The sequence below is a fragment of the Pleurodeles waltl genome, chromosome 8, assembly GCF_031143425.1.
Source record: "Pleurodeles waltl isolate 20211129_DDA chromosome 8, aPleWal1.hap1.20221129, whole genome shotgun sequence".
Taxonomy (NCBI): Eukaryota; Metazoa; Chordata; class Amphibia; order Caudata; family Salamandridae; genus Pleurodeles; species Pleurodeles waltl.
In genome coordinates, this window is record NC_090447.1 from 831,641,353 (window position 1) to 831,657,833 (window position 16,481).

The 16,481-nt window shown below is 41.8% G+C and overlaps 1 protein-coding gene and 1 long non-coding RNA gene across 2 annotated transcripts in view; one reads left to right on the forward strand and one right to left on the reverse strand.

The window, feature by feature from the left end:
* COL4A2 (collagen type IV alpha 2 chain) overlaps positions 1-15,514 on the forward strand; it is a 628,472-nt gene extending 612,958 nt beyond the window's left edge. Inside the window, exon 48 of the mRNA XM_069205111.1 lies at positions 13,632-15,514. Within this exon, the coding sequence (XP_069061212.1) occupies positions 13,632-13,886 (255 nt within the window). The 3' untranslated portion in view covers positions 13,887-15,514. The remainder of the gene's footprint in view (positions 1-13,631) is intronic.
* The window catches only part of LOC138250338 (uncharacterized), a 582,532-nt gene that overhangs the window by 552,165 nt on the left and 13,886 nt on the right, over positions 1-16,481 (reverse strand). The gene's annotated exons all lie outside the window — the stretch shown is intronic.

Here is a 16,481-nt window from a genome sequence, read left to right on the forward strand (position 1 = left end):
TATGACCCACCTGACATGATCAGTAGTCCCTCTTCCCAGGATAAACCTGTGTTGCCAGGGGGAGACCAATTTCTTTATCAACATGCTCAGTCTTAAAGCAAGAACCTTCAAATAGAACTTAGCATCCCTGTTACTTTGGGAAATAGGCCTATAAGACCCTGGCTTAGTTGGGTCTTAGTCTTTTTTCAAAAATCCATATTGTTTGCTGCTAACCATGACACCGGGGCCTGGGATCCCCCGTGAACACCCTCAAACAGGTAAAAAATCTCATCCTATAATTCCTAAAAGAACACTTTATAAAATTCGAAGGAATTTTGCCTGGTTCTACAGCCTTTCCCATTGCCAGCAAGCCCAAAGCTACCCTGATTTCTTCTAAAGTTATTGGGGCCACTAGTAGTTCTCTGTCTTCGTCGTCTAACTGCCCTCCTAAATCATGGCCCATAATATGACTAATCCAATCGACCACAGGGTCGGCCTCCTACTGATATAAACTTGTATAAAAGTCTTGAAACACCCTTAATATAGCTGGGTTTCTCTTCACTAACTTCCCATATGTGTCCTTAACTTCTTTGATATTGCTATGAGCCCTCTTCTGCCTTGTTCTAAGAGCTAATAGTATGCCAACCTTCTCACTAAGGGCCACATTTACAAGGTCCTTGTGCCCCCTAGCGCCACATTTGTGGCAAAATGTTTGCCGCAAATGTGACGCCAACGGGCCACTACCATAGCTCTATATTTACAAGGTGGCGCAAAATAGGTTTACGCCACCTTGTAAACCCTTTGCACCACTTCATGCATAATATATGCACAATGTATGCAAACGGGGCATTCCCTCGTTAGAGGGTCGCTAAAAATGGGGCAATGGAAGAGTCCATTGCGCCATTTCTAGCCTCATTTTTAACACCTGTGTAATGCTGGTGTTAAAATGAGGCTCCCATTGATTTCAATGGGCCTGTTAACACTATACTGGATTAGCGTAATTTTTTTTACGCTAATCTAGTATAGCGTTAAAATAGCAGCAAAACAAATACGCTATTGCCTCTAATATTCACCATGGTACGCTGTATTGTAAATATGGCGCTACCATGGTGGCGTTTGGGGACACAAGTGGGCCACAAGAAAAGTGGCGCATCACTGGTGATGCGCCACTTTCTTGTAAATATGGCCCTAAATTCGTAACACTCCTGACGATGACCCTGGAAATGGTTTGCTACCTTCTCCAGGTAAAATTGGGTGATGTTGGCCTTCACTGCATTTTGTTTGTTGTCTCACATAAGAGTGTCTTATCTTCTGCTGACTGCACCAGCTAGGCCTCCAGTGATACCAACTCATCCCTGACTGCTCTCATTTGCTGAGTCGGCACTTTTTCCTTGCCTAAACTGAAACTTAAGGTCTCTCCTCCTATTCCTGCCATAAGAGAATCTCAGACCACATTGCTAGGGGCACTTCCTCTGTCAAATTCCAAATAGGCAACTATCCATTGTTTCATGTGTTGGACATACTCCTGATCTGATAATAACCCCCTATTGAATGACCATGTCAACGGCTGTTGTTCTATACACAAGGCTCTAATTTCTCCCACTAAAGCGTTATGATCCGACATAATTCTACGGTGTTTTTCAATCTTAGACCCATCATACAGTACGTGATTATACTAAAAAGTATTCTAACCTAAAATGCTTCTTATGGGGGGCTGAAAAGAACGTATGCCCTTGATCAGGGGCCATAAACAGTTGCCAAAGATCAACCAAACCATGATTTAACACAAGAGATTGCACTGCCCGAAAAACTTTGGGCTTTCTTCCATCATAGCGGCCAATATGCTAAATGGGCAGATCGCCGTTAATATGAATATTCAAGTCGCCACATACGATAATTGGCATTGTCTGAGATGCTAATTTCATATTAATAAGATTAATAAGATCAATTATTGCTGGGTCGTCAAAATTAGACCCATAAATTGAAAACAGTATAACCTTACACCCTTCAACTAGACATTCTAGTAGCACCCACCAACCAAATTTATCAGTGGACTTCCGAACCAGTTCCATCAATTTATTGCAGGCCCTATAGTGGTAGTCCCCTGTGTCGTGTATGTCAATAGTTGATAACCAAAGAACGCCAACAGATGTTTTTTGGAACTCATGATGTGTGTCTCCTGAATGCATATGATGTCTGTCCTGGGTGACTTTTAGGCATTTGCCACTAATTGTCTTTTGTTGCTGCCATTCAAGCCAGAAACATTCAGGATAGCAATGCGCAGACTGCTATTTGTGCCACACTTGCCATACTTGACCTACAAAAACCATTAACCCAAAAACAAGAAATGTCTGTTTTATGTTGCCACCCAGTACAAGTTTGCCATTTATTGTCCTTACTTTTCTTGTGCGCCGCAACCCTTGCCCCACCCCACACCCCCAACCTCTTCAAACCCCCAACCTGATCCATTTCCTGAAACCAGCGAAATGCACCCCCCCAACTCCACCCGTCCCACCTTCCGTGCGAGACAGCTTGACCGCTTGGTCTTTAAGATGGGTTGTTGGTCATTCCTCCCAGCAAACATTGATCCTACTCAATGACTATTAATCACTAGATAAAGGGTGAAATCAGCCTATCCTTCATAATATCACAATATTGCCCTCCATCTATTAAGTGCCTTCCAACATACTTTGCCTCCGTAGGACAACTTTTCCAAATACTCTTTGTTCTTAATTTCAGATGTAAGCACACTCATAGTGCCTTTGTACATGTTTTTCAGTCGAGCGGGATTCAGTAAATATGCTTCCGCCCCTTTCTACTGGAAAGAGGTGATTAGTTGCCTCAGTCACCAGCCTAGCTCCACTCTAGTGTGACAGTAATCTGGATGAGCAATTACGGAAATCCCCTCAAAACTCCTCTTTAAATCAGGGTGGGCCTTCTCAAACACAGCTTGCCTTAATAAAAAATGTCCAAAGTATACAATAATGGCCCTAGGCTGCATCTGACTGTCACTGGTCTAAATTCTTGATTTTTTTTTTAGAAAAGCAGAAACCGGTGTGCCCTCTGTATCTCCAGCTCCACATTCCAGTTCACAAGCTCAGGAAAAGCACCTCTGAATAATTTAATTTAAAAAGACTGCAAATCGGGGCCTCAATTCCCTCTTCAGTCCCTAATATCCGCAAGTTATTTTGGCCCTGGCGGTTTTCAAAATCTTCAAATTTCCTGCAGATGTCTGACATCTGTGATTCCTGTAAGGCATCCGATTCTAAAGCTGCGGCATGAGTCTCAATTGCATTTATACATTCGCTAATGCCAGAACAAGTCTTGGCAATTCTCCTCACTGACGCCTGAAGTTTCTTATTGGCAATCCTGGCATTTCTGCTATCACTTGCGTCTGCTCATGCTATTGCATTATAATGAGATAAATCAGATTGAGAGATGGAGACTCTGAAGACTCAGATGGGTGCGAGAGGGAGTCTAGTGGTGTATCCTCAACATTCAAATAGGTTTGCTGTATCGAAGAATAGTCCCAGTGCATCCCATGAACCGCTGACCTTCTAGACCTTCTTTTCACATCTTTTGCTTCCTTCACAAATTTCCCGGATCCAACTTCCTCTGAATGATTGATACATGCTGTGTCACTCAGCACCCGGGGGAATGTACTATAGCTCTCATCGGACCCCTCTGCCAACAAACTGGAATCATCTGAGTCATCTGAGCCCTTAGAAGGGACTGATAAAGAGAAGAAATTTTCTCCAGACTCTGTCTTCCCAGCATCAGCTCCCTCAACCAACTTAGCCCCAGTGGTGCTAGGTAAGCCATCCACTTGTTTTCACCTGAGCTGCACTGCCCCTTCTCCAGTTGTAACCATACCCTCAAAATTCGTCGTAAAAAATTCTGTTTCACTTCGGACCACAGTTTGGTTCATAGTGGCTATAGGTACTGCACTCATTTCTGCACTCATTCTAACATCACAGGTGGGGGGGCGCAGAGCTAGGGTTAAAAGCGTATTGTTACAATCACTGACCTGAGGAGATATGGCCACAGTCACCATTTGAAGGGAAAGATCCCGAGCCTCTTGATCTGTATTGGCACTTTCGGTAGAGTTAAGTCCACCATCCTTTGGCGGTGCTGTCGGCTGATCCTCTGAACGGGGATGACGCAAACTGGCCAACTCCTTCATCCAAAGCTCTGCCATGCGCTTCATCTTACTAGGCATTGCCTCATTAAGTCAGGTCTCTAAACGAGCTTTCTCTGCCTGAGGTTGTGCTTTCTCGGAGCAAGCCCCTCTTAAACCACAGAGTTTTTGCTGCAAAGTCAGTTGCCGATGTTTGCTCACACCTGCCCCTGCTTTTCCCCATGAGCACCGGGCAGCCTTCGGTGCCATTCTCAGCCAGCAGTCTCGTGGGTAGTTACCCTTCAGCTCGCCTGCGTCTGGAAGCCGATCACGCTGAGGCAATCCCCAGCCTAATTCCACTGAGGCTCCATAAACCATGAAGATTTAAATGACCCTGTCTGTGCAGTGCAGCCACATAAAAAAATCACATCAGCACAAACTTTGAATCTTGTTTCCTAGTGAGGCGCAGCTCACGTTATTGTTAAATTCACCCAACAATATGCCCTGGGAGAGCTGGGACTTGCACACAGCCGCTCACGCGGCAGCCATCTTGTCTCATTTACCCCAGATAGTCTTTCTAATGAAGTCCAAAAAGGAACAAACTAAAAATGCATGTATAGTATCAGCCGTAGTGGCAAACTTTGTTATCTTGTACGTTTTAATCTAAGAATCTAAGAATGAGCATACACAACAGCAGCTATTTTTAGCAGCTGTTCCTCTTTCTGGTCACAGGCTACCCTGCCTCAATTGAGATGGGAGATTTTTTCAACGATAAACAGCATCTGAATGCTTTGAGAATTCAAAGTCATGCAAAAACAATTTAGTCTCCAATTCACAAGTAGGCATTAACCCTTCAATGTACCTTTGAATGCCACATTGAAAGTCTTTCCGACCTCCAGTAGTTATAAAATACTTGAAGGAAGCACAAAGTAAAACTTGTGTTGGTGCGTCCGTTAACATCCCATCAATCAACCAGGATCTTCTGCCCCCACCGCTCGGCATGTGCCTCTTGGTGCCCAGCTCCAAACATTCATAGTAATCCAAGAGTGGGGCTGTAGGCTTACCCCAGAGGTCGGACAGACTTTCAATATGGCATTCAAAGGTACATGGTGAGACAGATACTTGCTTCTTTTGTGAATTGTGCCTTTACCCCCTTTTGGACTCCGAGTTTGGGTGTTTGACCCTTTGGACATCCCAGTTAGTTGTCGCTTCCTCTCTTTTCCTCTCTCATACTCCCAGTGTGGTGTGCTTCTAGAGTCATGTGGATGCTGTAGGCTGCCTTGCTGTGATCTTTTTTCTTCTTGCTCCTATTCCCCTCACCTCATGTTGAGGGCCTTTTAAAGGAGGAGATCAGGTCCGGCATGCCCTTTTACTGAGCTTTATACCCTCTGTGGGCTGCCCTGTCTCCTACAGAATTCTGAAGTTGTTGTTGTTGCCTTACTTGATGGTAATGCCCTCCCAGACCTGCAGAGCTTGATTGGTCTTAGCTGCAAGAGGTGAGTTCCCCTGTTGCTCCAGGTTGCCGATCTTCTGAGAGTGGTCCCCGTTTAGGTGACACTTCTGGGGTTTTGTTGTGATGGCTTCAAACTTAGGGACTGGATGTTCTTCTTCTGCTTGCTGTGTCTTTTCATGTTTGACCTATTGGATTTATGTTTTGGTGTTTCCATCCCTGTGCTTCTTTTTAGTATGGGTACATGCCTTACTGTTAGGGCTTTGACCTTCTGCTTCCTCTACTTTTTTGAGTGGTGCTGGGTCTAGCTGCATTTCTGACCTTTGCTAACATTTGAGCACTGGGCAGAGGCTGAACTCTGGCTAGCCTCTGGTTTATTTGGTTTTCTGGTTCTTCTCAGCCACGTAGGCTTGCACTCTAGAGGGCATGCGATTGCATGGCCTTGTCTGTGCTCTGGGATGGGTATGCATGCCTTGATGGATGGTATGCATGTCTATTGCTTTTTGGAATTGTCTTCTTCAGTGACATATGTGTGCTCTTACCTTGCGTGGACTTTGCTTCCTTGGTGCCCATCCTTGATTTTTTAACCTTGGCTTGCTTATTCCTTTGGGCTAGGACTTCTACTTCTGTGACCTGGGCACTGATCTACTGCTTTGTAGTGACGGTTGGTCTTCGTTCCCCTTTGGCATGCTCTTGGCCCCTATCTTGGGCTGGTCTGCTGTCCGACCCTAATTTAGGTGTAGAGTACTATCTGTTTGTGGGCTTCCAATGGCACTGAGAATGATGCTTGGGGCTGTATTGTTTGGTAGCCACTGCCTCTTGTTTTAGATCAGTCCTCCTTGTTTGGCTTGACTGTTCCTGACATCCCAGTGGTGGGTGTTTGGTAATGCTATCTTACCCTGGTCCCTTGCATTGCTTGGGATGGGGTGTGCTAGTTCTGCTAGAACACAGTCATGCAGCTGTCTTTTGGTCTCTTGGCTCTCTTTCCCTGCACCCCTGGGTATTGGTTTGTAATGCTGCCTTTGGCTTCCTTGGCTCTACTGATGTTTTGTGGATGGCTTCCTTGGCCCTACTGATGCCTTTTGTGGGTTACTATTTCAGTTGTCTCCTCTTTTTGGGACCCTGCTCCTCTGGTTGCACTAAAAGTGCTTTCTGTCTTTTTAGGCTGCAATACCTGGTTGACTTGCTTTAGCATTGGCTTTTGGCCTTTGCTGGCCTTCTGGGAATTATCCTTCCATCTTTGTGAATGTACTTTGCCATTTCTGGCTGGCTAGCCTGGTTGGTGATTATTTCTGGTCATGCGGGTGTTGGTATTTTGCACTGGTATCGCCTCCTGACACAAGAACTGGTGTAAACCAGCGCCTCAAGGTTGGAGTGCAAGTAAGGAGGGTATACAGACTATTCCTATAATGTGATATGTACCTACATTAACTTCTTTCCTTACTGTCCTTTTGTAGTCAAGCAGTGGCGACCTCTGCAAATCTCGGGGGCAGGTGGGCGGGGGAAAAGGGGATTAGGGAAACAAAAAACAAAATAACATACCTGTCCTGCTGCCAACGCTGCCGGCCGCCTCGCTCCTCTTCTCTCCTGCTCCTGATGGTGTCCCAGCAGTCTCTGGGACACCAGCATAGGCTCCCCACATAATCCTGATGATGCCCTCATGCTATCCCTAGCATTATAGCAGTGCCAGGATTGGTCTGAGTGGCTTGGTCTGCCACTCAGACAGTGCATGGGAGTCTGTGCTGTTTCTCCAACCCGGCTGTGCAACACAGCTGGGTTGGGGAAACCTAAGTGTGCATATCAGTTTGGCCAGCCCAAGACAGCCAGCCAAACTGACATGCGCACTTTTAAGTGCACTCCACTCCTCCATCCTCCTCCCCTGGCCCAGCCCCGCTCCTCCCTGCACACACTGGCTCAGCCAGCAACTGAAAAATAAAACCATAATAAAATATAATTTTATTTTTCTGCTGCTGGCTCTGATCCAGTGGGGCAACACTGCTCAGCCATTTTGGTGCTTGATCTAAGAAATATAGGGTTCTTCTAGGATTCCATTGCCCCCCCCAGAAAATGTGTTTGAATTACTAGTGGCATATAGTTGAAAATATAAAGAAACCACCAACATAGTAGTGTCACCCATTTGAGAAAGATGCTTCTTTCATATCAGTATTTATGGTTATTCATGGAATGTTCTTTAGAAGGAAAGGCTAAGAGTGAGTAGTTCAGTTTATTTGTTAACTCATAAACAAAAGTGAGGCATTCCATCATAGTGTGCATATTTATTTATCAAAATGGCCCTTGGAAACCTACAATTACTTCCTCTACTAAGTCTTCATTCCTCACCACCTCATGTTATTGAGCTGCTTTAGAATGTGGTACTTTGCCAACCTACTGGCAGAACTCTCTTTAAGGACTGACGGCAAAGAGAACAATTTGTGCCTGCAGTGGTGTAGCAAGGGATACCAGTAAACCCTAGTGCAAGCAAGAAATAGGACTTTTCCCCCATGATCTGGTAAAAAAACAAACAACCGTAGTTAGAGTTTAGCGGGCCCATGCAATCCCTGGACTCCAGTACCACTGCACCTGTTATGCCTGTTATATTCTGGTGCTCATTGCATGTGGATCTGGATGCACTTCTGGGGACCACCGACACCACCTGTTGACCATGTGTTATGTTGTTATTTAAGTTATTGTAAACCATTGTACTTGTGTGAGTCTGTGGTTATTTGCGTGTCTTCATTCGGATTCCGGAGTGTAGATTCTAAGTTTGTTGTGTGGGAGATGGAAGTCACAGGAGAGACACGCAGCATGCACGGCAGACTCGGCAAGCCTTTGTAATTCAACTACCGAAATAAAAGCTTTTGAACAAAGTACAAAGACTCCAACTTTACAGATTTGGCAACGAGGGAATTACAAGAAGTTGTCACGACATTAATGAACCTACGCAGCGCAGAAGAAATGGTGTGCGTTACCTGTAAGGCTTGCAAGGATATTTAATGAATCAACTTAGTTCATTGTACGTGTGTTTCATGGTACGCGTATATCCGTGTTCATCTACGGATTTCTGCTAATTTATTTTACATGATTAGTGCGGATAAGAAACGGAATCGTTACCATTAGTCCTTAGCGACTTTCGAACTGGTGCTCTCCGTTCTATGTCTCAAGCGCTACTAAATGGATCTGAACTACGTTGTATGAGCTCTTAACGTTTGTGTGTGATTAAAGGAAAGACCCATAGCAACGTTGCTCTTTCTACTAAGGATATTGGAACAAATGTGTCATCGGACAAGGAGCATTCTAACAGGAAGTCGGAACGCTTTTGTCACCGGACAAAGCACGTCGGAAAAATATTAGAACCCTTTTTAGCCATCAATTCACAGGATTGAGGACTACATTAATGGAATCTTCTGCGCGTGTACATTTGATGGAAGTCAATTTCATTATTAGTGACATTTTTAGTACAATACGACTATTTTGTCAAGTTTTTCTTTTGTTGTTATTTTTATTGTTGTTATTTTTTTTTTTTTTTCTAATTTCATCGTGATGGGGTTTCCATGATTGTATCAAGCGGTTTATGGATTATTGTATATATTTCACAGTGAACAAATTCCTTTAATTCACAACTTTGAACGTTTATATTTTCAATATGGCCACACAGCAATTTTCTCTTCAGCCTCCGCAAACATTTTGGCCAGCTGATGCGAGCCCATGTATTAAATGGACAGAATGGAAATCGTACTTTCTAAATTTTTTGGAGACTATAGACGAGGAAGGAAAAATGAGCTCAGAGCAGAAGAAAATGATCTTTCTACATTCTGTGGGCCCTGAAGGACTAAAAGTATACAAATCTATGACAAAGATTAGTGGCAGTGGGGACACTAATGTATTTGAGAATGTGTTAAAGGAGTTTGATAATTACTTTGCACCTAAAGTGTGCATAGGCATTCTAAGATACAATTTTTTCCAGAGAAAGCAAGAATGTGGTGAGACTGTGGATGAGTATGTTGCTGCACTAATAATATTGGCGAATGACTGCAAATTTGATCATTTACAGGGATAGTTAATTAGAGACCAAGTAGTAATGCATACCCGTGATCCAGCAATTCAGGAAAGATTGTGGATTAATGGAGATGCTGAGTTGGATGATATTTTAGCCATTGTTAGGAAAGCTGAATTATCAAGTAGTAGCGCGAAAACAGTTAAAACGGAATCTAAGGAGTTTGGGGAGGACACAGTTAACAAAATAAAATATAAGGGAATGGGCAAGCCAAAGAAAGAAGGTGGGAAGAACCAACAGGCATCAAGGTGGGATGGTCAAAGGTGTTATCGCTGTGATAGCAGTTCACATGTGGCTTCTTATAAATATTGTGCAGCATTAAAGCAGAAGTGTGCGACCTGTGGGGTTCTAGGACATTTTGCTAGGGTGTGTAAGAAAAAGAAGAGGAATAATAATGTGAAGAATGTGGAAAGAGTAAGTGAAAGTTCAAGTGAAGAGGAGTGTAAGGTCAATTGGATTACGCATGACAGCAAACAAATGGGTAAGGATCAAATGTTTGTTTTCAATGTACATTTAGAATCATTTTGCAGTAAGAAGAAACCAGTATGCTTAATGTGTATAGGAGGGGTCGAAATTCAAGTTTATGTCGACTCAGGTTCTCCTTTTACTATCATTAATGAGGAAGTATGGAGGTCAAAATGTGTGGAAAAGGTAGGTAATAGTTTACAAAAACCTGGTATTAGCCCAGAAGGGTTTTCTGGTGAGAAGATAGACTTGTTGGGATTCAGGGAACTTACTTTTTCTTTTTATGCATAAATTTGCGCCACCTGAATAATAATATTGTAGTGGACAAATTTCCCCTACCAAGAATTTCAGAGATGTTGACACTAATTAAGGGGGCGAGGTGGTTTTCCACCATAGATTTATCTGCGGCATACCATCAGATTAAATTGAGTGAAGCAAGTAAGAAGTACACAGCATTTAATACTCCAGTGGGATGTTTCCAATACAAAAGATTACCATTTGGATTAGCTTCGGCAGCTGCCATCTTTCAGAGGTTAATGTATCAGTTATTTGGGAAACATACCAATGTAAGATGTTTCCAAGATGATATATTACTGTTTGGCAGGGGTAGAGTGGAACATGATAAAGTCTTGGAGGAGGTGCTAGGTATTCTGGAAGAAAAGGGTTTGACCGTAAAACACTTGAAGTGTAAGTTTTGGGTACAATTTGTAACCTACCTTGGTCATGTGTTATGTGGTGATGGTGTGACCATGAAACCTAAGTTAGTAGATGCCATTCTGAATTCTCCACACCCTGCGTGCAAAGACGATGTAAAATCATTCTTAGGAATGGTTGAGTTTTATTCAAAATTTGTGAAGGGTTTTCCTGGCAGGGTATACAACATCAGACAATTGCTGAAAAACCACATCAAATTAAATTGGTCACGAGAATGTGAGGTGTAGTTTGAAGGTGTAAAAAATGCAATAGTACAAGCTCCTGTTTTGAGTAGTTTTGATCCTGAATGTACAAATGTGGTGATGGTGGATGCCAGCAATAAAGGATTGGGCGGTGTGCTGACACAAATTAATGCTTTGGGAAAGGAAGCTATAATTGCTTTTGCTTCTCGTGCATTATCACTGAATGAAGAAAAATGTTCAGTAATAGAGAAAGAGACACTTGCATGTATTTGGGCACTGGAGCATTACAGATCTTTTGTGTGGGCTAAGAAATGTATTTTACGAACTGATCACAAACCGTTGGTGAAATTACTGACCACCGAAGGAATGTATAAACACCGGCGAGGATTGCAAGAATGTCAATGCGTTTGCAAGATTTTGTATATGAAATTGAATATGTTCCAGGAAGAAGTAATGTGCTGGCAGGTTATTTGTCCCGAATGCCCACTGAGATATTGGAATGGGATGCGGATGAAGGGGAGGATTTACAAGTTGCATTGATTCATGATGATGATGCTCTGAGCATAAAGGAGGAGGCGTGGAAGGAAGAATATTCTAAGAATAGTGATTTACAGCCATTATTGGAATGTGTGATGAAGGGTTGGCCTAACAAGTCTAAAATTTCAAAGCCGCTTAAACAGTTTTGGGAGGTGAGGAGTGACCTTTCAGTTGTTCAGGGAACTGTTTTTTAGATGTGATAGGACTATTCCACCAAAGACACTTAGGAAATAAGATCTTGAATTTGTGTCACGAAACTCACTGTGGAATAGTTAAAACCAAACAGAGGATGAAAAGATGGAATTGGTGGCCAGGAATAGATATTCAGGCTGAAAGGTTTGTAAGGGAGTGGGTTATTTGTGCAAATTCAGTTAAAACTTTAAGTACTTTAAGACCTAATATGTGTGAGTCAATTGTTCCGAATAAGCCATGGCATACTGTTGCCATTGACATCATGGGTCCCATTGGGAATCCTGGGAAGTATATTATTGCCATGATTGATGTTTTCTCCAGGTGGCCAGTAGTGAAAATTGTGGATAAGGTGGATTCGTTGGAAGTTTTGACATTTATGGATAGTACTTTTGTAGATGAAGGTTTCCCAGTACAGATTATTAGTGACAATGGGGTGCAGTTTACGTCTGCTTTGACGAAGAAGTATTTTGAAAGAATTGGAATTAAACATAGAACCACATCTTTATATAATCCAAGTGGCAACGGAATGATTGAGAGATTTAATAGAGTTATGAAGAATGCAATTCAGATTGCGTGTAAAAATGAGAACTATTGGGTGGTTCAAGTTTATAAAACATTGTGGTCTTACAGAACTTGTTATCATGAAGCTCTTGGCTTATCTCCTTTTGAGTTAATGAGAGGCAGAATACCAAGGACAAAATGCAACCCGGAGTGGTTATTGGAAGTTTCTGAATGCAAGGTGCCTTTTGGGAAAGTTAGAGATCAAATTATGAAGAAACATACTGATTATAAGCAAACTTTTGACAGGAGAAGGGGTTCAAGGAAAGATGTAGAAGTTTGTGTAGGTAGTTGGGTTAAGGTGAAGAAACCATGGAGAGTAAGGAAGGGTGAGAGTCAATTTTCAGAACCCATTCAAGTAAGCAAGGTTTTGCGTAACGCGGTTCTTTTGAGTGATGGGAAAGTATGGAACCTTAAAAGGATAGCGGTGTTTAAAGGTCAGCCTGCTAATGGATGGAATATAAGTGATTCCTTAGAAGATATTGGGCTGGAAAAGAATAAAGTGAGTGACAATCTGGAAAGGGAGTTCCACATAAGTGACATTGTTGAGGATGTTGTGTCTAGAAGGAATTTGGAGCGAATTGTAGAAGAAGAAGAGTGGGAATGTGAAGAGGTTCCGGCATGTGCGGCTTGTGATGTTGGAGAAAGTGTTGGATGTATGGAAAAGCAATCTGCCTTTGGGAATGTTGATAGTGCTCCTACAAGAAGTCATAACAAGGAAGGTACAAGTCGCATAGGCAAAAGAATTTCTTCAAAACCCAAATGGTTGGATGATTACATTTTGTGATTTTGATTCATAATGTGTATACTTTCTCTTCGTTTTTTTTTTTTTTTTTAATTTAAGGGGGAAGATGTGTTATGTTGTTATTTAAGTTATTGTAAACCATTGTACTTGTGCGAGCCTGTGGTTATTTGCGTGTCTCCGTTCGGATTCCTGAGTATAGCTTCTAAGTTCGTTGTGTGGGAGATGGGAGTCGGAGGAGAGACACGCAGCACGCACGGCAGACTTGGCAAGCCTTTGTAATTCAACTACTGAAAGAAAAGCTTTTGAACAAAGTACAAAGACTCCAACTTTACACCATATCAATTGGTTCCAGAAATTTCAGAATTCCTGACTGTATCAAGGGATATTTTTTAATGAGGAAGACTAATGAGGAAGTTAGAGTTTTTATCCAAAAAGTGCTACTGGCATGTGTCTTCTTAGAAAGTAAAAAAGTAAAAATGTCATTTCATTTTGTATTCATGGCCACATTTCTTTCATTGTTGCTACATGCCCTGGTACTTTATTTTTTGGAACAAGTTGTTTAGTTTTTCACTGTTGAGTAGCTTCTTTGTTCTCATGTAGTATATTTGACTGTTATTCTTTCTGTTTATCTAATACAGCACACTGCGGCTGGTGACGAGGGCGGCGGACAGTCCCTTGTTTCCCCTGGAAGCTGCCTCGAAGACTTCCGGGCAACACCTTTCATCGAATGCAACGGAGCCCGAGGATCTTGCCACTACTTCGCAAATAAGTACAGTTTCTGGCTCACCACAATTGATGAGCAATTCCAGAGCTCGCCCTCGCCGGACACGCTCAAGGCCGGACTTATCCGAACTCACATTAGCCGGTGCCAAGTGTGCATGAAAAACCTGTAAGAGCTGACCAACAAAAGTGCAGCGTAAAATGGTTCCTACAGTATATTGGATAATTCATATGTTGGTGCTTATTTGTAACTTATTACCTCAAAAGCTGAACAAGAAAAAAAAATATTCGCAAAGCGACATCATTGGCTAAAGAAAGATTCAGCTCCCCTAAATGGTGCCAAACAAGTGTATTTTCTTTTTATCATGGAGTGCCCGATTCTCAACGCACTTTAATTCAATTTAAGAGCAGAAAAATGTTGTTTGTGGGGATAGATTATAATACTTTACCGCTGCAAACTACATTTGTAAATGCAGAAATTATTTTAGTATGATTTGTAGGCATTATTGGTTGAATCTTCCAGCAAAAGTGCTTAATCATTCATAAATTCATGCAAATATGGCTATTTCTGCCGCAGTTGAATATAATTTCTACTGGGGAAACACACTTACTTTTATTCAAATCAAAGGTAGGAGTACGCATATTTCTCAGGCGGGGCCACAAAGAGAACATCATAAGATTTGATTAGGATCTTTGCTGAAGAGTTTTCCAGGTGGAACAGGGTGGGGTTTTTCTATAGAAAACAAAGTTAAATGCGCAAATACTAATTTGTGTCAAATGCACGCATGCAGATTTCCCCCCAATGTAATTTTACATGCTTATATTTACAGAAGAATGCCATTAATGTCAGAAATTTGCTGCAGCTGTAGGATTGTTCCCAAAGGAGCAAATCTGCAATTTTCAAATTCGTGTTTTGGAAATCGGTCTCCATATATTATACCACTTCTGGGTTCAACACAGTTTTTTTCAACGTAGTTTTTTCATTCCTTTGACAGAAAGAGGCTGCGAGCATTACTTCGGAATTAGTACTTTACTCACAGTATGCAAACTGTTTGATATTGTTGCTTACTAAACGTATCACCTAACCTGCTATATACTCCATTCCTTCTTTTCTCACACCAGGCTTGAAAAATAGCAAGATTGTTTCCGTTTGTAAAATGGTAATTTATAGGGCTCAGCCATGGACTTATACGGCATGGCAAAAACGTCCCTTCCTACTTTGCCTTTTCGGTGTCGGAGATTGTAAACCGTGGTACGCAAATTATCAGTGTTTTCATTGAGGTTTTTTAAAACTATGTAATTCCTGCCATTTCTGTGTATTATTTTTGTCTTGTTTTAAAAAAAGATATAGCAACATCAAAAGAATGTTAGTAGTCTTTATTTAACGTCTCGCCAGGGGTAGTTCATTTTATTGACTAGGTAAAAGGTTCAGAAACTCTAGTGAGAGTCCTTAAGCACAAAAAAAGGAAAGCATTTTCTTTTAAGTTAAACCTTCTTACCTAAAATAGCCCACCTGACTACATTCATAGACATAGAATTGTAGGATGCAAAATTCTAATTGCACTCATTATGCCATCCAGCGTTTGAAGCAAGACACAGCAAAGTGATGGATTGAATGTTTTAATTAATTCCAACCCCTGGCAAATGCACTTGTCGCGTCCAAATCCATCCAGCATTTGAAATAAAAAATGCGCAAGATTGTTTGTGAAAAATAAGTCATAATTTCATTTTACATGTCGTCAGATGTGCAATGCGTACTGTAATGTTCATGAATAAAATGTTTTTTTTACGCCCCACTAAAGCATTCATCTGTTTGTTGTATTTGCACAGCATCTCCTCTGCCAAAATGTAGTAGTATAAACAGCTCCCTTCAGGTTCTTATGAGCACTGATTACAGTCCTGAACCTTTGTTTGATAGCTAATGCATTCTGGGTGCTTTAGTCGTGTGTGGCTTCCATTGATCTGCTTAGACCAACACACCTGAAATCAGTGATTTGTAGGTGAAAAGTTTGGGACTGAAGTGAAAGCTAGCAGGTCACCCTTAATGCAGGTGTAGCCAGATACCTTTCCCTGATTGTTTCAGATACTTTCATGCCAAGGGCTTCATTTGGAGGTTTTGTGTGTTAGAGGTATTGTTTTTACTTCAACGGGGCACCGAAGTCTGCCTTCGAAGGGTGATTCCTCCGGATTGTCACATCTGAAAGTTGTACACTTCTGTAGGGCATGTCTATAGCAAAGACATTGGTATCTCTTATGGTAGCGAGTACAAACTCAGATTGTGATTGCTGTAAGGATAATTGTACTTCACACATCCCTTAGTGTTGATAACCCTTTCCGAGCCCATGCCCTAAACTCATACAGTTTTCCAGGAGGTCTTAATAGTCAGTTTAGCCTCTCTTGTTAAATAACTGTTGTACAGATAAGTAAGTAGTGTGATAGAACCACTAACACAATTTCAATACAGCTCCAATTAATTTAAACACCATGACCAATGTGGCCACAGAAGGAAAACTCCAATGGGAAATAAAGTTATTAAATGTATTACAAACACAAGCTCAAAGTCATGTAGACAATGCGCAATACCAAATTATAAAGATACATAATCACTAAGAGTTGCCCAAGGCTATGAAAAATGTTTAGGCAAACTAACATTAGCAAAGATAAGCATTGAAGAAGAAAAATGCATATCATCAACAAGAATATCTGAGTTACAGAAATAAGTCTTTGCTCACGTTTAACAATCATTGATTGATTCAAATGAGCAGAGT